The sequence below is a fragment of the Lagopus muta genome, chromosome 1 (genome assembly GCF_023343835.1).
Source record: "Lagopus muta isolate bLagMut1 chromosome 1, bLagMut1 primary, whole genome shotgun sequence".
In the NCBI taxonomy this organism is placed as follows: domain Eukaryota; kingdom Metazoa; phylum Chordata; class Aves; order Galliformes; family Phasianidae; genus Lagopus; species Lagopus muta.
In genome coordinates, this window is record NC_064433.1 from 34107180 (window position 1) to 34133210 (window position 26031).

General features: G+C 40.8%; 1 protein-coding gene across 10 annotated transcripts in view; it reads right to left on the bottom strand.

The window, feature by feature from the left end:
- GRIP1 (glutamate receptor interacting protein 1) overlaps positions 1–26031 on the bottom strand; it is a 307239-nt gene that overhangs the window by 211058 nt on the left and 70150 nt on the right. For 7 of the 10 annotated variants that reach the window (XM_048933927.1, XM_048933930.1, XM_048933922.1 and 4 more), the window contains exon 1: positions 866–1369. The exons of the other annotated variants lie outside the window; for them this stretch is intronic. In XM_048933927.1, coding sequence (XP_048789884.1) covers positions 866–998 — 133 coding nt within the window. In that variant the 5' untranslated portion in view covers positions 999–1369. Of the gene's footprint in view, positions 1–865; positions 1370–26031 lie in introns of those variants that run through there. 10 annotated transcript variants of the gene reach the window in all.

Genomic DNA, 26031 nt, shown 5'->3' on the forward strand with positions numbered 1-26031 from the left:
AGAGAATACAGCACTCTGTTGCTGTTAAGCACAGCCACGTTCACTATTTTATCTGAAAACAAATGGAAGATTCTTATTTCAGCAAAATGGAAATGAAGCTGGATGGCACAAAAAGGATGTGACAGCCACTCCAGAAAAAATAAATAAAAGGGAAGAAAAAGCACATCAAACTTCAGCTGCTCAAAAATAGACAGCTTTGCTGCAGAGCTCCCACACTGCTGGTCAGAACAGCAGAAAGCTTTTATAAGGATCACCGAAGCCTGCCAGGTGCCCAGCGCAAACCCAATGGATGCACGTTTTGCAAAGGGACTTCACAACTTATTTGGGTTCGGGGTGAGCTGCTGCAGCCACATGACCACCACCACCACCCCACCTCATGGGTGCTCCCCAACAAAGGAGCCCACAGAGAGACTTTCTGCAGGCACGGAGGGCTGACTCTCGCTCAGCAGCATGCATTAATCACCAACTTGAACCCACCAATGAGAGATTGCTGCCTCTACGCTGCTTTAAAAACACCCACAGTACAAAGGCATCCTACAAGGGCGACCACCAGCCCATCCGTTTTCAAAGCAAAGTATCTCACAGCGGCTCTCCAGCACACAGACTCAATTAACTGCACCTGAAATATTAACCAGGCTGACGACCCTGCTCACTTTGGGAGCTTTGTGCCACTTCAGCTGTTTCACACTGGTCATCAGCAGCCACAGACAGACAAATCTATACCCGGAAGCTTTCATACTTGCACAGGGCTCAGATTCTAGAAAGTGGGGAACGCTGGTTGGACTTCAGGGTGGTTTTGTTTATAAAGAATCTCACAAATGTAACATCACAACTAAAGGAAAGAAAGGTTACGCAAAACACTTACTTCGAAAATGTTCAGAGGCGTAATAATAGACATCCTCATAGCCCTCGTGGTAATCCTCCTCCGGGCGGTACTTTTTGCCTTTTCTCCTCCTCGACCTCCGTATCTGCTTGACGAAGCCCAGGAAGCGCTCCATGGCCTCAGTGCCCGCTGGCAGCCCCCCACCTCACACAGAGCTGTCCGGGCACGGGGCAGCAGCCAGCACTGCAGGAACGCTGCGACCTTCCACCATCTGGTACCATTAAAATCCCTGATCTCAGCTAGGGCTGCAAAGCATATTGTTTCCCCCTCCTTTAAAAAAAAATAAGAAGAAGGTGAGGGGGGGACTTTATAAAATCTACGGACTGGGATATCTCAACATAAAAATAGATAAAGGGGAGAAACACTGAAAGGACAGGAGAACTGAGGGTTGCGAGCAGTTGTTGAACAGAGCAAAGTTGAAGCGTGCTGCCTGCCAGGCAGAGGAGCCGGCACCGGGAGCTCGCTGCCCTCTGTCTCCATCATTTGAAGCGGGGCTTGGAGGCGGGGAGAGATGCGAGTCGGCGGACTGAACCATATCCACAGGCGAGGCAGGTTTCCCTCTGCCAGTTAAATCTGTCCTCGTATTTACACAGGCACGGGTTGGGGGCTCTGTGTGATTTCGTTTTGTTCTATGGACAGGAAATGCACGGCTCTGTTCCTGGCATCGCACGCACCAGGAGAACAAGCAGCAGAGTGGTTTAACCCATACACACAGCCCACTCAGCAGCAAGCGTGTGCCCAGTTTGTTAATTGGAGCAGCAGGGAGAAGGCTCGGCAGCTGTTAAAAAATGACACATATACCCACTGGGCATTGGTGCATTCTAATCACTGCTAGATCTAACCATTAAAATGCGCTTCACAGATGGGTTTCTGATAGAGCTGGCCACGCTACATGGCAATAGGCAAACAAAGGAAGCCACACCACGCACACACTGTGCCACGCTCATTTAAAATCCTAGCAGAGTTTTAAAACTTTAATGTGAAGGTACCACAAACTGTGCTGGGCACAGGAAGAGACCAGCAAACAGCCCAGAAAGACACTCACTCTGTCCTCCTGCTGCACGCCCAATTCCTCAGTATTTCCTCAGATAAAGCAGGAATTTCACAATGAAGTTTCTCTCCCATTCAGAACCAAAAGCAGTGTCTGCTCAGAGCCCATTTCCTTGACATCTACCACAGATGGTAGATGCTCCCACGAGCCACACAAGGTCCCCGGTCCTGCCATACACCTCCTGGCTGGAGGCACCAGCCTGGATCCATCAGTCATCCCAGTCAAGCCATCATCACTTGTGTTTGTACTTGCAGGAGTTGTTGCCTGGCATCTACGAGCAAGGGGACGTTAGGCAGCCCTCCCATGAAACCAGTGTTACAGTTCTTGGGCCCCCAGCATTAGAAAGACATGGAGTTATTGATGAGGGCACAGAGGAGGATCACAGAGATGGTCTGAGGGCTGGAGCCTACAAAGAAAGGCAGAGGGAACTGGGCTTGTTCAGCCTGAAGAAGAGAAAGCTATGGAGAGATCTCATTACAACCTTCAAGTAGCTGAGGAAGCTTACAAACAGGAGACAGACTGATTTTTTACGTGTCGTACAGTGGTAGGACAATGGGGAATGGCTTTAACCTAAAAGAGAGGATGTTTAGGTTAGATTTTAGAAGGAAATTTTTTATTCAGAGGGTGATGAGGTGCTGCCCAGAGAAGCTGTGGATGCCCCAAGCCTGGAGGTGTTCAAGGCCAGGTTGGATGGGGCCCTGGGCAGCCTGGTCTAGTATTAAGTGGGGAGGTTGGTGGCCCTGCATGTGACAGGGGGGTTGGAGATTCGTGATCCTTGAGGTCCCTTCCAACCCGGGCCATTCTGTGATTCTGCTGTCTGACAGTCCTGAAATGAATGCACACTGAAGGCAGGCACTGGGGATCTTTAGGGCATCTTCCAATTACCAAGTATTGTAAAACAATATAGTCACAAAAATATACACGTTTCACCAGAAAAGCAGGCAAAGCCATGAAGGCACCTACCAAGATCCCCTTGGGAGCCTGTGCTAACGCTCCCTGACCTCACCAGCCCTGTTTTTTTCCCTGTGAAAATGCCACCACTGTCACCAGCCAATAAACACCTCCAGGTCCAGAATTATTTTTAGTACAGCTCCTGTAAGGTACTAGGTTTTATTACGTGCCTGAATTTATCACATGGCTTTCCACTTTCCAAAGTTAAAAAAGTTGCAGGAATATTATCAAAAATAAAACAGAATTTAAAACTTTTTATATGGATCTTAAAGAGCACATCACTGCATACTCTGTATATACTGTGTATTCTAAAGACTTCAAATCCTGTGTCTCCCTCTGGGTTCTGCCACCAAGCAGCAAAAACATTAATTTAGTATCAGGAAACATGAAAACCAAACAAAGACTTAGCCTACAGCAGAGAGCAGTCTCTCTGTGCAGAGATAGGAATGTTTTGATCCTGTATTTGCTTCTGTACCGCGCTCTCCCTGACAGCTGGACAGAAAGTTATTTGTAGGTGTCAGAATCACTCAGCTTTGAGACAGACGTCTCGCAGCCATCATTATTTCCTATGGTTAAATTATAAACTCAATTCAAAGCAATACAGCTACCTATCACAGGGGAGAAAAACATAACACTTCCTGCCTTTTAAACTGTCCTCTAAACAAAAGCTGAGAAACAAAATCATGCAGACAGGTGGCTGTCAACAAGTACATCTGCCATTCCCTGGTACCATGGCTGTTCAACAAACACACAGCTTCTGCTGAGGACATTGCTTCATTACAGAAAAGCTTAGGTTGGAAAGGACCTTAAAGCCCATACTTTTCCAATTCTCCTATTGTGGGCTGGTTGCCACCAACCAGCTCAGGCTGCCCAGGGCCCCATCCAGCCTGGCCTTGAACACACCTCCAGAGATGGGGCATTCACAGCTCCTCTGCACAGCCGGGCCACCACCTTACCAACTTATGTGTAAAAAAGTTTCTTCCTAACACCTAATCTAAATTTTCTCTCCTTAGTTAAAACCATCCCCCCTTATCCTATCACCTGCCCAGGCTTACAAGTGTTGCCCAGTGCTGCTCACCCACAAACCATCTTCCCGTCTCACAGCTAACACACCTGCTTCCCATCGCCTGAATGTAACCTGCAGTGCCAAGCAATGCCAGCTTTTCACTTTTGAAGCCCAGAACGGCATGAGCTTCTGATAGGATTTCCCCCTCTCTGAAATTGTTATTTATGGCAAATAAATATTCAGAGAAAGAAATATCTTCACTGAGTGCAGTGGCATTATACAGTCAAAATACTAAGTGTTTTACTACCCAGATTTCTGAAAACTTATGTTTCATATGCATTACATACATCCTCCACTGCTTTGCTGAAAACACCGGAGACATTCATTAGCTACTCCTCATGTCATACCTGTAAATATTTTATCATAGCCCTACTTTCAGATGTATAAGCAGAGAATTCAGTTTCACAAACACAGTTTACCGCTTTTGTTTGCTAAAAAAAAAAAAAAAAAAAAGAAAAAAAAAGAAAAAAAGATAGCTAACTACTGCTCTTTGCATTGATCAGAACTCACTCTCTTGCAAATTCTTTTGATGAACCGTTCATTCCTGTATGGAAACCTTACAACCGCCTACCAGAAAATGAATAAAAGAGCAGGAACATATAATAAGCACACAACAGCTCCAGAAAGGCATCCTCATTTTATGGGTCAAGCAGAGAGTGAAACAAACATTGGCTGTAGAATCTTATAAGTGCAAAACGTCAGACATGACAGTGAGTTTCACTCCTTAATGACACACAGATAAGATAATGATGCTCAGAGAGCATGAGGTGTCAGCTGATATCCGAAGCTCCTTGTGAACTCAGTTTTTTGGTGTTAAAATACTACAATGAAAGCTGTAATGTAAATATGTCTCGTGCTCTTTGGCCCATCCTTTCTCCATGAATACGTTTGTTCCAATCAAAGCATGTGCTCTACTGCCACTTCCAAGGTGGCTTCATTAGAAGAAGCAGGGGTAGTCTTGCTATTTCCATCGTGATTTGCATAACAAAAATATTGCCAAGTGACAACATTTAGCTAATATTTGTATGTGCCATTCTCGTTACTATTTTGTTTAATTTACATTATCAAGCTCTATCAAATTGGGTCCATCTCAGGTCTCTGACTTTTTAGAAAACGCTCCATGGATGTAATAAAGCCAATATACTATTAAGACACTGTCCTTTTCACATATTTAAACTGAAGCATAAACTCTTCTGTAGCCATGGACAATGTCAGCATTTAAGTGTACATTTGCCTTTGTAGCCACAGCAAAGTCTAGGTTCCTCAGCTTGTAAAATATCTGCATTTACCTTTTTACTTGCATAAAATTAGCAACATAGTTATCTAGGTAAAATTTCACAAATGACACAAGTGTTTTCCACAGCACTTTTTTGAACATTTTGGTATTCAAGGACAAGGCAAGTAGAACATGTTTAACAAGGATTTCCATTTGAGTGGGCTTGCAAACCAGAGCCCAAGTATGAAGCAACCCCCTCTACCATTTTATATCAGAACCAAATGTGAACACTTTTAAGCAGGTATTTTCCATTATCCATCACGTTTTGACGTTTAAAAGAAATTAGCTCAGATGGAGGAGTCCTCCTGCACCTTCCTCTACATCTCTCGGCAGCCCATGAGAGCTCCCTGAAAATGATGGAATGCATCCATTGGGACACAACCACTGCCAGGAGCACACAGTGGCAGCAGGAGACACCCACCTGCTTTTAATTCCTCTCTTGGAGAAAAAACACTGAATTATACATGCAAAATACATAAATTAAGGCGAATACAACCAGTTTTTGGAGGTTGGCAGAATATAGAAGACGATTCGTTTCCCTCCTCCCTCAAATCCCTAGCCATAAAGATGCTGCAGACCTCAAAACGGAGTTAAGAGATCTGCAGATCCCTTTTAACTGAGGGATGTCTTTGACAACCTGCTGCTGCTGCTTCCAGAAACCAGTAAGAATAGACAAAGGAACTTCCATAAACTACTCATTTCATTGTATCATCTTGCCTGACCTTCTAGATTTTCAAGAGCAGATGTTTGTTTACACGCTATAATTGCTCATGTTAAGGCTGCAATCTTCCACTCAAAATTTGTCCTAAATATCTTGGTGTAAAACATGAGCTTATCGAGTCAAAAATTACCAAATGCCTCGGGTCCACAATCCATTAAGCGCAGTAAGAACATAAGGTCCACATATGTGCAGTCAGTGCCACGTACAAATACAGCACAGTATGCAAGAGCTGAGCAGCAATCTCACCTGAGATCCCCTTCCATTGCCTGAAATCCTTGTATGAAGCATGCACAGCAGAACTATCGTGCTCTTTCTAAAGACACTTGGAGAGATCAGCAAAACCAAGTGACACACGTCTCTCTCATTTGACAACAGAAGAAAAGAAAAGCAGAATAACCAGTGCACCACTGCTGGAACACTGCTGCATGAGAACTGGATGGTGGTAAAACATTGCTAATCTACTACTGCGATTTTTAAGACCTGATACTTCTTAATCTATTATATAATCAGTTTCCTCTGATTTTAATGCATTTCACTCAGTTTCACGAAACATGCATGCATTCTTCTTATCCACTGCTCACTTACAGTCATAAGCCATTGTTTCTTTCAAGAATGTAAGACTTAAGAGCTGCAGTTCAGCTTTTCTGTCACCTAATTGAAAAATAACTGTCAATCTTTCTTTTTTCCCCCTTGTTTTTTTTCCTCTGCATGAACACAGAAATTTTTAAGAGACTTGCACCTGCCAGCAACACTTAGAGGAGCTGTTCATTGTGTTACACCATCCATATGTTTTATCATAATAACATTCCCAATCATTTTGCTTTTTGCAAACATTCCCTCACCTAAAAATGTGCACATAAAGCCATGAATGATGCAGAGAATGAGGATAAAGTAGAACACAAAGGACAGAGCAGGAGGCTACATCCATTTGGAGAGAGTGGGGGTGCTGCTGCTGGGTTTAATACAAGAACGCTGTCTCTTGTATGTTGAGAATGTTGAGAAATCTTTGTAGCGCTGTTTTAAAAGGGTCACTTGTCAAGTTGAATTTCATGCAGAATGCATGCTTCAGGGAAAAGAAGCTTTTCTTTCCTTTTTTTTTTCTTCAATTCAGCTGTAACAGTTTGCATACATTGTATTTTCCTTCCTCTGTCTGGCTTACTTAGCTTTAGAAGAGTGACTAATTGGAGTACACAAACACCTAGAAACAAATGTTAACTTGACCACTCTGAAGCAAATACCTAGGTGAAATTATGTACAAAAAAAAGTTTGCTTAACATTTTGTCACACCAAAGTCACTCCCCAAAAACAGCTTAGCAGAGTACTACTCTAACCAGATTTAAAACCCCTCAAGGGCTCAAGCACTGATATTTTAAAATACTAAAACTAGAACATAATTCTCCGAGAAAGTCTGAATTAAAGGTGTTTTCATCTTTCTAAAGAAACGCAGCAAATGGCTAGGGGGAACACTACCAAGATTTTGCATACTGTGCTTCTGTCTGCTTCATGCATATAGTGTATCTCAAACTAAATATGAGATGCATATGGAAAAAAAGAATACTCCATACTGAGTAAAAACTATCATCTATTCCTAATTTTCCAGTCATAAGAAGGTGCATATTGCAGTTCTCACCACAATCATAACCTATGTAGAAATTGGAAAGGAAGAATCCATTAATTAAATCACTCAAATAAAATACCTAGCAGGTACGTGAAACAAAGTTCTTGCAGTAAAGCATGAAAATACTTTCTTAGGCTGCATATGTTGGCTATGGGAAGCACAGGCCATTGTGAGGCCCCATCTGGAGTACTGTGTCCGGGTCTGGGGACCCCAGCACAAGAAAGACAGCTATTGGAGAGGGTCCAGAGGAGAGCCACAGAGATGATCAGGGGACTGGAGCACCTCCACTACGAAGACAGGCTGAGGGAGCTGGGCTTGTTCAGCCTGGAGAAGAGAAGGCTGCGGGGTGACCTCATTGCAGCCTTTCAGTACCTAAAGGGAACCTACAAACAGGAGGGGAATCAACTCTTTACAAAGGTAGATAATAGCAGGACAAGGTTTTAAGTTGAGGGAGGGAAGATTAAAGTTGGATATCAAGAGGAAGTTGTTAATCATGAGAGTAGTGAGGTGCTGGCACAGGCTGCCCAGTGAGCTTATGGATGCCCCATCCCTGAAGGTGTTCAAAGCCAGGTTGGATGGGCCCTGGGCAGCCTGGTCTAGTATTAAATGTGGAGGTTGGCAGCTCTGCATCCGGTGGAGGGGTTGGAGCTTCGTGATTCTTGGGATCCCTTCCAACCCAAGCCATTCTACGATTCTATGAAGGGAGAACCAAACAAGGCTGAAGTAGGTGGAATTCAGTGATTCAACTGACAGTGGAAGACTCAAATCTGACATGTGAGAATTAAAGTAGGCTACAAGAGAATCTCTTGCTGGGCATTTCTTTCCATGTTAAGCTTTCTGCAAGAGACTTTTTATTGTGCAAAATTTGATAGGTTTTATTTCTTTCACCTTATGAGATAAGAAAAAATGGTTGTGAAACATCCCCCAAATCCTGGTATAAATGAATCCTATCTGACTGAGAGGCTGGACCACAGCTTCACTGTGCAGTGAGTGCAAGTGCACGGTCCTATTCCCACACATTATCCTACCTTACATCCTTGGGTTGGATTTAAAGATTCCATCTTAAAGCACAAAAGACCAGCACAAAATGCAGCACTAAAAAGAAACAACCTTCACAGGCCATATGATATAAATCCTCCTCTCTACCTATCTTGTTTGATACCATTTTTTTTGTATCAGAGATAACATATGAAACTTAGATATATGGACTATTTGGCACAGAGGAATGTTTGTACTCCCCCAGCAATACCACAATGGATGTTCTGCCTCTTTTCTTAATACTTTTTAGTAACAGTCGTCATTTGGTAGCAGTTAAAATCTTGTTAGGTATCACTACTGAAAACACCCACCAGTGATGATTTGTGCATTTCTTTGATGGCAGAATCAATTATTGCAGCAAGAAACCATTGCCATTTGTTTAATAAATGGAAGGAGTGGTAAGAAGGAATAAAGGATGGGCAATGGAAAGAAATCTGACAGGAAGGATACAAGCAAAAAAAAACTGGAGCAAGGAGAAAGACTCTCTGGGGAAGGAAAAAAAAAAGAAAGAAAGAAAGAAAGAAAAAAAAGCACCCAGAAGTGAATTGTATCCTGGACCACCTGTGTTTTATCAGGGTCAGGATGCAGTGGATAAATAGAAAGATTTTACTGCAGGTAAGTTCAGACAAGAATAAGATGCTGCTCAACAGTCAAAAAGCAAACAAACAAACAGCTACAGGAAAATTCTCCATTATGATCATGTGAATTTACAACTGAATAATATGTAAATATATATGCAAATTAAGCCATCCATCTGGAGTCCCCTGCCCTAGAGGCACAAGCCAACATAACATGATGGCACTGAAGAACCTAATTGTTAAGACATTAACCCTTTTCCTTCTCTCTAAATACCGTTCGCATCCAACCATTCTCTTTCTTTCTAAATCCCAAGTTTTAAGTAATTTCTATCACCCTTGCCCATTCTGAAACTGCAAGGCATATCAACTAAAAAGAACAAAGACTTGCAGAGAGACATGAAAGGCAAAAGGACAACTTCACATGTAACTTCCCATTAATGAGACCCTAGTATTACATGTCCAGAGAACTGAAGGATCAGTTTCCATCCACAAGTCTCCTGCTACAATAGCAAGGCCCATTGAACATTACTGTGGTGCTTCATCTCCTTGTGCCAAACAGCAGTTTGGAAAATGAGAGCAACTGACACCTCATTATGGATGAGCATTGATTTCCCTTCTGTCCCCATTCCAAGGGCACAGAACAGGTTCTACCATTCGGTTTAGAATTTGTTTCCAACTGAGAGTTTCCCTTCTTTCATTTAAGAAAATAAAACAAAACAGAAAAAAAATATCATTATGCTGCTGTTGAACAGCTTACAAAGCAAACATCACAGCTCCAAAATTGTATGCTCAGTTCTCCTCCATAGCACCAGTATTCCTAGTGTTCAGTGTTAAGAGGCAAACACATAGGGAAAAAAGGCATTACATCTTGAGTGAGTGAAACTCATCCACTCCTGCCATAAGTTTTGACATTTTCTACTGATAATTTACTCTTATATTACCAGCTTTGCCATATGAAATTGCAGGGCTAAATATAAAGTGATGGCTCATTCCGTGTTCTTAGGGTAATGGTAAAGGACCATTATATATAACATTATATTATATAATCTTATAAAAGATTACAAGACTACTGACCTTAACGCACATTTGAGATGTGACAGAGTAATTAAGGTTTCTTCTCTTTGAAAGCAGATGGTTTGCAAACAAAAAATTACTTGAGAATTCACTTGGCAGTGAGAAAAAAGAATCCCCACACTTTTTTTGAACATCCCTTTGATGTTGCTTCATACATCAGGATTTATTTCATTTCCCTCTTGTGGCCTTCCTCTTCACTAGTAAATACGAATGCTTATCATTCTCAGGAAGTCACCCCTCAAACATCCACTTCATTTCTGTGCATAAAACATTTTCCTGCTTATTCCCTATTCCCTGTTCTCTCCATTCAGATCTTCCTCGTATTTTGTTTCTTTCTTGGCCTACAGGCTACCATTCTGACAATCTGCTGCTTTAGCTACTGGAGTTCAAGCTCTATAGAATGCATTTGGACACTGGAGTAAAACTTGTGTATCAAGAAATGCATTGCATTTTACTCTTGGTTAATTATGAAAGACAAAGAAGATAAATGCACTGATCAAAAAGTAACTCCCTTATTTTATAACATACATACATAGTGGCAGAGCTCATTTCACTCAGAGGATGGTGATGCACTGGAACAGGTTGCCCAAAGAGGTTGTGGATGCCCCATCCCTGGAGGCATTCAAGGCCAGGCTGGATGTGGCTCTGGGCAGCCTGGTCTGCTGGTTGGTGACCCTGCACATGGCAGGGGGTTGGAACTAGATGATCACTGCGGTCCTTTTCAACCCAGGCCATTCTATGATTCTATCATAAAAGTAATCCCAACATATAAGAGACCAAACTACTGCCAATTTCAGCCCTCACCAACACTAACCTGGGAATTAAAAAAAAAAAAAAAAAAAAGGGGAGTTGGAATTTTATATCACATCAAATACGTTATATCAGTCAACATACCAAACTGAAACAGCTATCTAAACAACTATCCTAAAGTTTTGTAATTTATTGTAGATATTCCAACTGAGAAGCATTTTCATGATTTTAGATTCTTAGTATATATATCTGCAGACAGCACTTCTAAAGCATGAACATTCAGGCTGGATGAGGATTTTACAAGATGACCTGTAAAACATCATTCATTTTCATTTTGTTTACTCAAGCACTAAAATTTTGCTGAGAACCACTGCAAGCATCTGTGTAGAAATCCTCATAAATTCTCCCAGGTTTTATACCATCTTATGCAGAGAGTATCACACAATACAGGCTGACACATATGATTCTTTAATGCGTTACTTTGGAAGTTGCAATTCTTCTGTTTCCTTAAAAAACAAAACAAAACCCTCAGGTTTCAGTTTATCCCCTTAAGAGAGGTGTTTGGGTATGAATGATCTACTGTCCTGGTCCCTACTCCTGGAACTGAGCTGCCTGTAAATTATCCTGTGCACTGTTAGGTGGAGTGAATGGAAGCTCCAAGTGGAGATAGATGGATGCCTTTTTGTTCTTCTACTGTTCAGCATCTCAATCCACAAATCTTCTAAGGGCTCACACACTGTGCACTGAGCTGAACATGCTGCTAGAGGTAGTGTGTACTATGATCACTAGCTGTTGCCACGTGAGATGTTCACATCTTTGCTGGTATTGCCCCAAAATAACTACTGAAGCAGTATTACCAGTTCTGTTGTGTTGGAAAAACACAGACAAAATAGAAATAACTTCACATTGCAGTGGGAAAATCATAGAATGGCCCGGGTTGAAAAGGACCACAATGATCATCTACTTTCAACCCCCTGCCATGTGCAGGGTCACCAACCAGCAGACCAGGCTGCCCAGAGCCACATCCAGCCTGGCCTTGAAAGCCTCCAGGGATGGGGCATCCAAAACCTCTTTGGGCAACCTGTTCCAGCAAAAAATAAAAGGGAAGAGAAAAAGAAGAAAAGTAAACGCATTCATTGGACCTAAGCAGCATTCCGGAAGCAGAGGCTGATAGCTTGACATTTTTTAAGAAGTCTAAACAACTACAATAAATTTACAAATGTAGACATGCCGCACTGTTAAATTTCATTTCACGCTCAGTAAGCAAACATTACCAAACTGTAAGTACTGTCATCCTCTGTCTTTTTAGTTAGAAATCTTGTAGCCAATGAAAATTTGACCTTGGAATATTTCACAGATGGATGAATTTGTTTAATTTGCTAGTCACTTTGTTATGGATTTTGCAGAACTGCAGAGTTAGGTCACATTTACTCTAATTTCAGGGGAAATGACTGTTCACCCACTTTACAAGAACTTTACAACCTGCACCATCAATAGCAGTCACTCAGAGTTCATTAACCAGCCACACACCTGAACTGCCATGAAAAATTCAGTTTTCAAATGATAAATGCAAGGATAATATAGAAGTTAAAAATTGTTTTCTTTGTGCTTAGTACTCCTAGGTTTATTTTTAGTAAGAAAACTTAAAAATAAACTTGTACTATTTTTTGAAGGTTCTAATAAAATCACTGAACTACTGTAATTTTCTTTTACTGAGGCCAATGGAAATCGATGGCTTTTTGCAAAGGGGATGACCAACTGTTGTTACAGTATGCAAACATCAAATTCTGCTCATCCTTTCTTTTCCTTTCTTTTAATGTGTATGTAATGTACAGATAAAAAAAAAGTCCAACCCTGCTTACTCAAGGGATAGCTTTTATTTTCTGATGCTGTTGCTGCATGCATACATACCAGTCACAATGCAAAACAAATAACCTAATGTACACAATTGCTAACTTTTTAATGATTTAGATATCTTAAAAATTCTGTATTATAATTATATACCATAATTCACTATCACTTCAGATACATCAAATCACATTTTTTTTAGAAAATAAAAATTCTTTTTGGCCTAAACGAGGAAACTAATTGAATTAGAACTGCAGAACTCTGAGAAGAACTTACGATCTCCAATGAGCTGTAAAATCAGCTGCAAACTAACAAGAAATACAAAAATAAGCATTTCACATATTTTAGGAAAAAAAAAAAAACAAAACATTTGAAGTACAACTTGGTTGTTCCTAAAAATACTATTTTTGTCCCAAGAGACTCCATTCTGAAAGCCCTACCAGCACCATCCTACAAACACGGACCCCAGTTAATGACTTCCCACAATGCATACAGTTGCACTGGAACCCTCAAGACTCTTCAGACAATTAAACTGAAGTCTGAGCTGCTCATGCGTGAAGCTGTGCCTCTGCTTCACACTTTCTTTCTGTCCTGTATCTGTTCTCACATAGAGGCAATCCATGCTGTCAGAGTACATGCATTGACCCTCTCTGCCTTTTATTCCCACTATCAAGATTCTCATCTATCTAGGTTGCCCCTGGTTTTATATTAGAGATCAACTACAAAGTGCTTGGACCAGACTCTCCGTTGGTCAGTAATACAAATATTTTTTAACTTTTTGTTGCTGTTACTCTGACCTTTAAATTGACTTCTGCAAACACTATAAGTGACTGAGGCAAACAGGAAAAATTCTCATTGGCTTTCAAGGAGTTCTGGGTTGGATCAAGCTCCAGGGGATGCTTTATAACAATCCATAGGGCAATGCATGTGCACAAGGTGAGGGAGGGATGGGTTAGAGGGACTCACTCCGTCACTTCTTACATTCTTGATGTCATCAACTGTTACACATCAGCACGGATACCAAAAGCTGAGACTTGGCAGGTAAGGCAAAAATAAAGCACGCAAGAGTTGGGAGAGAAAAAAAGCACTGTATTTTCCGTTTAAAGTGACAGCTCTGTAACCCGGTGTATATGCATTCCCAAACCAAAGACCATCACAGTGTCTTTGGCTTTGGATCAAGAAAGTAGGAATGGGAAATCTTCAGCCACTAATTCTGGAAAATGACTAACCATCTGTTTCAGGAAAAGCATTCTAGATTCTTTAATACTATACATGCCAGTTGGGCTAAAATCAAGTTCTACATTCATGCATGCACTACTGATTTATGAGCAGTCATGCCCTTTATTTTACACAATGTATTTAATAACCTCTTGAGGGAAAGATAAAAAATTACGAGTTACATTTAAGTTTATCAAATGAGGATTTAAATTAGATTTAATAAGATGTCTCCTGGATGCCAGCACAGCTAATCCTCCCAGAATCCCTTCTGATGCCACTTCCAAGAGGCTGAAGGGAAAACACGATACTGAGTATTAACGTGGAGGCATCACTGCCAACAACTACATCATTGGATGTATCGCATGCATAGTAATACCTCAGCAGCTGCTTTAATAAAAGATCCTGGAGACTGAAGTAAATGAGAATCTCAATTTCTAGTTCAAACACAAGTTTACAGCGTATAAAATTTAGGAGATAAGCTTGGAAATATAATTTAAAGACATTCTACGAGTCAATAGAGAAAATACAGATAAAGCCAGACCTTTCCTAACAAGTGCATTGCACTTACCACTCCCTCCTCATTTTCCCCACTTCTACAGTTTTCAAAACTTGTCAATAATTTGAAGTCCTACAACAGTGATATTTTGCAGTTCATTACGTAAACGTTTTGAATTCAGAGCCCTACAGTCTGTGCACTGAAAAGCTAACCTACAGAGCGGACTAACATTTAAAGTGATATTTATTTCTAAATGAGGGAGAAAAGGAAACAGAAGAAAACTGAAAGTCAGACCCATTCACAAAATACACAGTGAAAAAACCTTCCAGGAGAAACCAGGTCAGCACTGAAGTACTACAACTGGACTTTAGTTTTCACATCAGGCCCAATCAGTGGCAAGGCAGCACAAGGTCACAGCGACTCTTGGCAAGGGGCACAGCACCTCAAATCCATTAAATGATGCACGCAGCTTAACCACTGCCTTACTGTGTCAGCTGCTTTCTGTTTCTCTTGAACATGGACTGTCAATTAATTACCAAAGCAAAACAGTTCCAAGGGTTTTTTTTAATTATTATTTATTTTGCATTTTCAGCAAGTTAGCATGCAGCGAATGTTCCAACAGATGAAGTCACAACATTTGAAACAATATTAAGTTGGCAGCACAGAGTAGCCAGGGGTTGTCTAGAAACAGGTTTATGCTAATATCTGCGTATGTGTGCATAAAAAATTACACAGAATAATGTTTAGATTATGTTAATGACCTGACTGCAAGTGAAGAAATGCAATATTCAAACCACATTCAGGCCTTCTTCCAAACTCATGCATTTATTCTTAAAGGGCACATCAACTTCCATTAAGCAGAAAGAGAATTTATTTTGCCCAAGACCACAGTTATACTACTAAGACTCAGATTTCTATATTAGTTTAAATCTGGACCTAAAACTAAAGTGCCAGTCATTTGTGGTCATTAAAAAAGGCTATGGTAACCTCATGTAAGAGCAGTGGCTGATGTGGTGGACAAAACTTCAGCAACTGTTGCAGATTGAACTACATCTGCAAAAGGCAGATTTCCCCATTATCGCAGTGGAGAAGCTACGGCCTGGCTGGTGGAAATGTAACAGTCTCAAAGGCATTGGGCATCTTAGAGAACTCAGGGAGATGAAAGACAACTAGAAAAGGTCAGCTGTACTGTTAAAAGAAAAAGAGCAAGGGAAGGAGGGAGAGGAAGAAGAGAATCTTTACACAGTTAGCATTAGACTTCTGTTCAAGGAAAAACTAGAGTAAAGCAATGAAACAGAACAGTTTGAGGACACCTTGGGAGAAGGAAAAAAAAAAACAAAAACAACAGCCAACCAGGATTTCTCATGATTAAATTCTGTCAAATCAGTAGAAAGACAGCAATCATGTAGACAAAGAGGACACAACAGACATCATGTGTTAACTGTGATAAATATTTTCACAAGTAACAGATGTCATTTGTAAAGAAAGATAGCTATCTCAGGGTGAACAGAAAACTGAAACTAACATTTGCAACAAGCAATCCAATGTTCAGATGGAAAAGCAATTCATTTAGATATTTTTGGATACGCTGCTATCCAATACTTTACTATCTATATGTTGCATACCTCCAAACCTTTATGTGGAATTCCAGTATATGTGTCTATCACAACACATCACCATTCTTAAACCAACTGCAATCACTCTGGATGAGCAGATCAGAATATAAAATAAACAAACTCAAGTAATCATCTTGAAAGAAAACAGGATGCCAATCAATAGAGAGAAATGTAAGATACCAATAAGGATAAATATTCAACTACATGCACTGAGCATGAAGAACAAATGATTAAGTAGGTATTACCATGAAAAGCAACTGGAGACCAGAGTCACTCAGAACCCCGTAGCCCCTATCCAATATTGACAGGCAAGGCAAACATACCAATATATTAAACATTATAACAGACACAGAGTTGGTTCTGCTTTTCTCTATACCACAAGGTCTCACTCAATTCTCAATTGGATGTTTTTGTCCACAGTTCAGATGTTACATTTCCAAAACATAAAAATGTGCCTGGGCTAAAGGTTTGAGAAACATAATCTTGGGGGGGGGGGGGGGGGGGAAGCAGGAAAGACTGTGGTAACAACAGAATAAACAACACGCAAAAATGCTGCAGACCGAGAAAGAAAGAGAAAACATTATCAATAGAGCTCCCAGGAAGATTCAGGAGGAACATAATGTAAAACATTCTGCAGTGCAAAGGCAGTGAAGTGTGGGACAGCATGACAGAAACCTCAAGAAATTCAACAAATGCAAATGCAAAGTTCTGTACCTGAGATGGGATAATTCCACTCAACGGCGTGGGCTGTTGAACAGCACAGCAGAAAGGAAAAGAGCTCTGCAGAACTGGACCTGCACACCCTGGAGGATAACATCACCTACACCACTCCACAGTGCAACAAATGGGGTTGAAGAAAGGGAAATTCCAACTATTCCATTTAGCTGGAAGGGGGACAAAACTCATAATAATGGTGATTAAACATTAGAGCAGTTGCTCAGAGAAAACTTACCATTCTAGCTGTTAATCAAAATTCAATTGAACATGTCCCTCAGCAGCCTGACCTGACTCTGCCCTGCAAAGTGGGCCAGACCAGGTGACCTCCAGAAGTTTCTGCTGCCAAAATTATTCTATAACCTTCTGTGATACGTGGTCTGTAAGGAATGACAAAGGCAGTGCCTTGGGCTAGGAGATGGACTATACCATCTCCAGAGGCTCATTCCAGCTTTTTTTCTGCACTTCTAAAGACTCAAAAGTACTGCAAAGTCTTCAGACAGAAAACGTATTTTCTTCTTTTCTGCATGAACAGTTTATTTTAGTTAAGAGATTACAACCATTACATGCTCAGAAATGTAATATCCAAACTCAAGAAATGTATTTAAGTACCTGACTGCATGAAAAATCAAGCAAAAACAGTGGAGAAAGTTACCACAGTCTGCATATAAAATAACATTTTCAAATACCTCCTTATGCTCTACAGACTTCCCAGAGAGGCTCCCAGGTGCTCTGCTGACAGCTGAGTTGGGACCTCTGTTGAATACCAGCCTTATAATGTACGGTGACAGAGGAATGCACAGCACCCAACACTTGCAAGCAATTATAAAATCCCTTTTTAACTTTCAAGGCCTTAGCAGCACAAAAGACAAACAAAATTTGGCTACAGCACATAGGGAATTTATCCGTGGATAGTACTAAAAGATTCCAGGTGAGAACAAAAAGCTGTCCAGCTGGTCTGCTATACACTTTCTAATTTCAGAGGAATTTTAATCACACAGCTCTAAGTACTGTATCTCACAGAGTCTAATGGCCACTGATGCATGCAAAAAACATTACGCTGATATCTTCTTATAAAGGAAGGGAAGGTTTGCTCAAGTCAGAAAGTTCTGTAGCATCCTCTCTCCTATCTGGAGATTGTTTCAATTTCTCAGAAGAAAAATAAAAGGGCCTCAATAAACTTTGGACCAATTCTGATTCTCTTTAAGGTGAAGACATACATAATGCTTTGTCCTCAAGCTCTAAATATGCTGTTGGTAAACGTGACACGAAAAAGAAAAAAGAAAGAGCTTGGCACTGCTTACATTAATCCATTAGTTGCATGAAAGACCACAGTAATACCAATTACCCTATGTGACTGATTTTGTCAGCTTAAAGGGATAAATACTGCCTTCATGATCAAGGTCTGTAGTTTTTGTCACGTTTTGTGCAAGAAAAATACATGACTACCATGTGAAATACTGGCCAGCGGTGCCTTTTTATTTAAACACAGTTCTCTCATCAGTTATTTTAAAAGCCACTATTCTCCTTCATTCAGCTAAGCACGTAGCAGTCTTTCAACTCTACAGCTCAATTTATATTGATTGCTCCAGAGCAATTCTCAAACTACAATGAAAGTTCTGCAGACGCACATCATGTCATAGAGAGGAAGAAAATCTGAGTTACGTATATGTGGAAAATAAGAAATAGAATGCTCATTTTTTGAGAAGCCTCAAATCTCAACCTGCACATAAACATCTATTACAAGTGCATCTCCTTTTTATGGCTATTCTATTCTCTTTTGGTGATATAAACTGCATCGCTAAAATATATATTGAATACATACTTGCATATTACCTTCACAGAATAAAGGCATAAGCTGCTACGTTCTTTAGCTTGGAAGTATACATATATATCTTGAAAGAAAATAACAATTCTGCTACAATTTAAGATTAAGACAATGTACATGTTTACAAAACTCATATATGTGTGTCTAAGGACATGCACACAGAGACCTTTGATTGAAACAGAAATCAAGACTTTAAAAGCTTAAGATTTAAAAAGATACGTTGATCATGTCGTATAACATAACACATGTATAGCATTTGTTATTTGTTAACATGCATAGCATCTAAGGTGTGGGGGGCAGAATGGCGAGGCCAGACTCTTTTCAGTGGTGAGTGGAGACAGGACAAGGGGAAATGGCTGGAAACTGCAGCATAGGAAGTTCTGCACAAATGTGCGCAAGAACTTCTTTACAGTGAGGTGACGGAGCACTGGAACAGGCTGCCCAGGGAGGTGGTGGAGTCTCCTTCTCTGGAGATGTTCAAGAGCTGCCTGGATGCCGACCTGTGCGACCTGCTGTAGGGAACCTGCTTTGGCAGGGGGTTGGACTCGATGATCTCTGGAGCTCCCTTCCAACCCCTACAATTCTGTGATTCTGTGATTCTAAGTGTAAAACCAGAAGTGTCATCAGACAAAGGTACTTTGTGGCTAGCTCTGCACTGCAGAGGTATGAAAGAGATCAGAGGGTTTGTTGTTCTCCTTTCTCAGACATAAGAACGTTGATCCATCAGTTTTTAAATCTGCAGTGCTTTTATAGTGACTTCAAACACTTGCGACTTCAAAATCATTGAATAGTATCTTTTAAATCAACCTGGAAAATATCAAATTATTTGCAAGAAAAATAATAAAAGGCTCCCAGTAACATCAAAATAAATGCCTACTCACATGGTACATTCAAAAGGTGAGAAACTTAAAAGACACACAAGAAACTGGAAAGATAAAGTACTGAAAGTTAGCCCTACTAGTTACAAACACACTCCAATAAGAACAGTAAATGCGTGTGTTGGAAGATGTGCTGGAAAATGTTTAGCAAAAATCACCTGAATTGTTATTGTCTCCAGCTGTCTTTCAATTTAACATTCCAATATTTTTGTTCAAATTTCACATATGAAATCAATTTCAGCTTCCCTGTGTTGTTCATCTCACTTGTCTTTTGCTTGACTATAGATGACATCTTTTCTCTTTTATCCTTTCAATTCTCCAGGCTTTCTCAGCCATCCTTACCTTCTCCTTACTCTCCAGCAATCAATCTACACTTCCAAACTCAGTTTTACTCTTGTAATTGGCCATAGCATTTTCAGTGGAGGCATGGCATACTGCTGCCCCCACCCCAGAGGCTTAAACATGCCAGCAGAAACAAGTTAGGAACAGAGAAGAGCTGCTGAACATCTCCTGTTGAACCTGAAGCAGAAGGTTCTACTACAGTAAATGGCATTCTAGGAGTTTCTTTTAGCATTTGCAGTTTCTTCTCAGCTCACTTCTTTACTGCCATTTCCCCCTCCCCTCCTTCCTGTTAGGCTGCTCTCTCTGCTCTCCACTGGAGAGGCACTCTCCAGAGTGATAGCTGCTTTCCACAACTCTTAACCACATCTCTCCCTAATCCTGGTACGTTTGTCTGGATTCTGGGAAATCCAGAAGGATCACTCCCTTCTTATTCCAAAACACAGCGCCCATAACATTAATCACTGAGTGCTGTGTCTTGAACTTCTTCTTAAATGGGGAACTCACATCACCACTCCATGGACGGCTGTTTTGACTCTGGCTCATAGTGGTGACACCACATCTCACCACCAGTAACTGTGCGATCAGAAAACTTCCATCTTCAGCCTCTTTTGGATTCAACAGGTTCTGACACTCTTGCATATGATATTCTTTTCCTGCATGAGCATTCATGAGACCCAACAGGCACTAAACTTTGCAATATTCCAACACCGTCATCATCATTTCCAATGCACTGAAGCTGAAATTCAGCTCCACACACAGTTCCCTGGTTGTAATACACTGGTTGGCACAGATGTGCTGATCACAACATTCTTTATTTGTGGTGCAACAGCTGTGCATGAGCATCCAGAACATGGCCTTTCTTTCACCGCTGTTGAAATACACCATTGCTACTTCTCTGTGCTCACATCTCACAGACACTCAGCAAGTGTCAGTGAATGTCAATGGGTGCCATTTTTTCTGCACGGAGGAATTCAGTGACACACTTTGCTCCCTGTCACCATGTTAGATACCATTTCATCTCAGACCACCCCTCTGCTGCCATCTGTCACAATCCCTCCTGCCATATCACCAATATCCACCCCTGATGTCATGGGCCAAGATAATAGAATAGAGGTATTACTTTTTCTTTTTTTTTTTTTTTCTCAAGGAAGTTCTTAGTCAAGAAGCACAAAGTTTAGTTTTCTTGTGAGCTCGTTAAGTTTATGCAGACAGATTTTAACTTCTGGGAAAATACTCCAGATACAGCAACAATTGTACTCATTAGAAGAGAATATTGCTTCTGAAAGAGTAATTACAGCTGGTTTGAGCCCAAGAAAACTGCATCTCCAACTCAAAGTTTTCTGATACCTTTAGTGTACAGGTTAGCAAACTTCCAAAAATGAGAAGAGTGCAGCTGCACTTTTGTTTCTCAAGTTAAAGGGTCAATACACTGCTAAAAGCTCCACAGGAATCAGGAGATGCTGCCGAGCACCTCATTTTGCCTGGGTGCAGAGCAGCAGCTCCTAACTGCTGCTGAATCAGCTCCCTGCTGCTCCGCTCCTGTCCCACCACTGCAACACCACTCCCTTCACTGAGCCAGGACACGGCAACTCAAACCAGGTCAGGGATCAGACCCAGGTTAAAAATGACTGTTGTGTGAGAGTGCAACACCCACGCTACAGACAGGGGGCCTCTCATAGAAATTCTGAGATGGCAACGCAGCTGTGGCTGTAATGTAGCCATCTGCCACTTGAAAAGACATTCACTGTTATCAGACTGTACTCATGTTGGAAGGAGCATCCAAACCCACTATATTAATTTTGTCTTATTTTTTTCTCTGTGTTGCCACTGCAGCTGACGCATGTAATTCATCCTGTTCTTTCCAAAAAGGACCTGAAATTCTCCATTATCAAATCTTCTCAAGTAGAACTGTCTCTTTCTGAAGTTCCAGTTCAGATCTCTCAAGCCTTTTTCAGCACAGACTTTGAAGTAGGTTCATTTTCTTTTCTTCCCTGGCTCTTGCTCTGTAAGAACAACTTCAGGTAACAGCAGGGAGTTCACATGTGCAAAAACAGAACTAAGAGGAGCGCATAGGATCACCAGAAGCAAACAGGGCAAGGTCTGGAATTCTACCAGTAAACAAAGCAACTGCTGCTAAAACTGTCTGCGCTTCCTTGGTGGAGAAGGGCTATTCAGCAACAATTTTCAGGCATTTGACGCTTCTGGATGCAGTCAGCAATTTATTGCTCAGAGAGCTACACAAGTGCTTAACTTTCAGACTCAGCCCATTCCTGAGAACAAATACTCAGAATTATTTTTCTTAACACAATTTGGTTTTTACAAGGATGTAAATGGCCAACACTCAAAGTGAATCTGAAAGCTGGGATCTGTATCACTTAACCATCTCCTACATCTTTGCATTTCTGCCCTAACACACCCCATGAGAACACAGCTATTCTGTGCTATCTCAGGACGAGGGTGACAATGCTTTGTGAGCTGTTACTTTGTCAGTACTGCAATCAGTCAAAGGAATTTTCAGAGGATGTCAGAGGAAGAGGTGCTGGGAAGCTCACATGCATGAAACAGCACTGTTTACAGGAAAAAAAGTACCATACCTTCTAGCAATGGGTAGAAAATATTTTTTTTTCTTAAATTTCACCTTGCACAAATATTTTTGCTGTGCTTTTAGCTTTGCTGAATACCTTCCTAGATCAGAATATGTTCCCCTCTATATTCCTACGCAAAAGACAAAACTGTGCACAGGTCAGGCAAAGACCTTAACTCTTCCCACTTTCAACCCAAACCCACATTCTGTGAGAAACACCGTGTAACCAAAAAAATAAAAAAAATAAAAAAATAAAAATAAAAAAGAAAAAGAAAGAGTTGAAATAAATATCAAGCAAGTAAATATGTAATAATTTACACTATTTTTATTACTAGCAATTTGAAATAGTTAAAGCACAGAATCATTAAGGTTGGAAAAGATCTCTAACAACATTTAGTCCAACCATCACCACCATGCCCACTGACCATGCCCCTCAGTGCCACATCCTCACCGTTCTTGAACACCTCCAGGAATGGTGACTCCACCTCCCTCGGCAGCCTGTGCCAATGCCTCACTACTGTCATAGAGAAGACATTTTTTCCTAATATCCTGAACCTCCCCTGGCACAACTTAAGGCCTCTACTTCTCTTCCTTTCACTGTTACCTGGGAGAAGATGCCAACCCCCACTTCACTATAGCTTCCTTTCAGGCAGTTGTAGAGAGCGTTAAGGTCTCCCCTGAGCCTCCTCTTCTCCAGACTGAACAAACAAAGAGTACTCTAATGTAAAAAAAAATAAAAATAAAAATCATAAGGATCCAAGTTTGGGAATAAGACTGTTATCTAACTATTTCTGAAATCAGAGACTTCCTTTCTAGGAAGGCTCCTCCCCACAAGTATTTCTTGAAGGAAAATACGACAACAGTAAGGATGGGAAAAACCCGCATCTTGGTTTAGACTTGATAACAAAATCTTACTCACAAAAATGTGAAAGCAAGGTGCGAATAAAGCTAAAAATACCATCTGAGCAGAGCAACAATATCAGAGAAACTGTAACATGAATTCATGAAGCAGCTTCAGTGACTGCCTTGGAGACGCTTGCTCACTTGCCAAGTCTGTCAAAAAGAATTTGTCAGGAAGAAAAGGATATAGTACAGGAAAAAAATATTTGTTTGAAAGTTATACAGCCATTTTTTCTTTTTCCTCTTTTTTGAGACTATTTCAAACTTTCGGGAATTATTTGCTGTTTTTCATCTTTTTAACTGTAATTCTATCACATGGGCACATCCATCCTGTCCTTGATGGTTACATAACAACACCTCCCAAAAGGGAAGAGATTAAAGAAAAAAAAGCATGCTTTCTAAGTTTTTTGACAGCTAAGAATGGGAAACGGATTACATTAGAAGTATTTTCAATCTGGGGAGAGGAGTTAACAGGCTAAGGATCTATTAAGAAATGCCTGAAGTAAAGCTGCTGATGTGATGAGCCAAAAGGCAGATTTCGGAGCCAGAGGCTATCACAGTCACCCTCCTCAGCCAGCAAGCTCGTGGATCAAGTCAAAAGATTTGATTATAAGTGATCTGGGGAATAACCTAATTTAAGAAAATTAATGTACAAACACTAAGTGATGTCCTAGGTTTGAAGTGATCAGATTGGTTTGCACAGAGTGAATTAGCAGCGGAGTTACATGGACAGCTTTGCAACCAGCACGTGAGTGGTGTCTTACATAGCAGGACACAGAATAGAATGAGCATGACTTGTATATTCAGGTAACCACAGAAAAGAGTCAATTTCAACTCTCTCAACCTCAAAAACAGGCAGAGAGAAAAAGAAATGGAATAAAGGAGCACGTGGTTTACTGCAGAAACACCATCAGCAAAGAAAGCTATTAAGTCTAACTTGCTAAAGCGTAATACACCGTAGTGCAATGGAAACAAAAGGTTTGTTCCCAGAAGTCAAATAGCTGTTAGCAAGAATTGAAATGTGTATCAACCAGAACATGTATGAAATAGGCTTGCATGTAACTTAGAGCTGGAAAAGCTCCAGCCAATGCCTGAACTGAGAAGCACAGCTTTTGTGCCGGCATGCACAAACTCAGGTGTTATCAGCAGCTCAAAACATTTCCTGCTTGAAGAGAAGGAGTTTTTAAACGCAGACTTTGACTCTAAACCAGCGCTGCTGGTTGATAATCCTGTTCTGGATCCACCCACAAAAATTTGATGGATATAACACAGAAGGAACCAGCCTCCCTTAAACGTGTCTGAAAAACGCAGAGCCTTCCATGAGCCCCTGCCTGTCCTACACTACTGAGGTGATGAACCTGGCATGGCAGATTTCTCTGCAGTGAGTGCAGGGACATGGACTTGTCTTAATTGGAGAAGACCAGGTGAATACTTGCCCTGAAGTTAGTTCCAAACAAAATCAAGTCTCCATTTCAGAGATTTCTTTGACTGACTGCATCATTGCTGGAGAAACTCATTTCCCAAAGCTAATAAAAAACCAAAACTTTTGCACAAATTTTAATTACAGTTTCTCTCGCAGAGCTAAAGCTTCTAACTATCTCATTTAGGCAAAATCCATGACCATATTGGTAAAATCATTTTTACTAAATGGGTCTTGGCACTTAAAAATATATCTAGAATTATCATTACAAATATGAAGCAGCAACATCAGAGCCAACTATCATAGTTCCATTCTGCAGAACGTTAGCTTGGATATGGAAAAAAATATCAATAAAGTCCATCTGTTTGTGAAAGAGTATCAAACAAAAATTAGATCTGACAGAAAAAAAAAGCAGGAAGTATATCCTACAGAAACATGTATTATTAGCATTTGAAATCAACATGCATATCAATTTCTTTTTTCAAAAAATCTGAGAGATTTTGGCAATATTTACAAATAATAACTTTATTTAACAGGAATAACTTCAGTTATTGACTGTTTCTGCACCGACTACAAGAGTACACCTCCACTGCTGGGCCGAACCTCAGGGCAATTATTCTCCTGGTCTGTTCCCCCCTCCAGCAATTGCACAGAGAAATCTGCCATCCCAGGTTCATCAGTCTTCACTTCCTTCTCCAAGTTATCTTCCTTCAGTTTAATTCAACTGTCAACCGCACAACATGACCACATACAAATTGGAGCTGGAGTTTAAATGCTTCGCATCCATCTTTGTTGGCAGAGCAAGACAAGAACACAGCCATGGATCTGACTGATACTACACTGAGCAAGAAACTACACAAGAGAGTGCAGCACTGTCAAGCCAAGAGATGAGCCTAGCCATAAAAGAACCAGGTCACAAAGCCATACAACAAGAAGGACCACGAGACCCTGCAAACAATCCATGTAGATTCTGTTCAAATTCATCACACTCCAAATCAATGCCATCAGTAACTGATATCCTGGTACTTGCTTAGCTCAATCTAAGGGCCTCCCTGTTAAAACAAAAAGAATCATGGAAAAAGAATTGAAAAAACATTAAGAATATCTGTACTGGGAGACACCTTCACATCTTTTTAGAAACTGCAAACCTTTGAGTTTAGGCAAAATAGATACAAAATCTA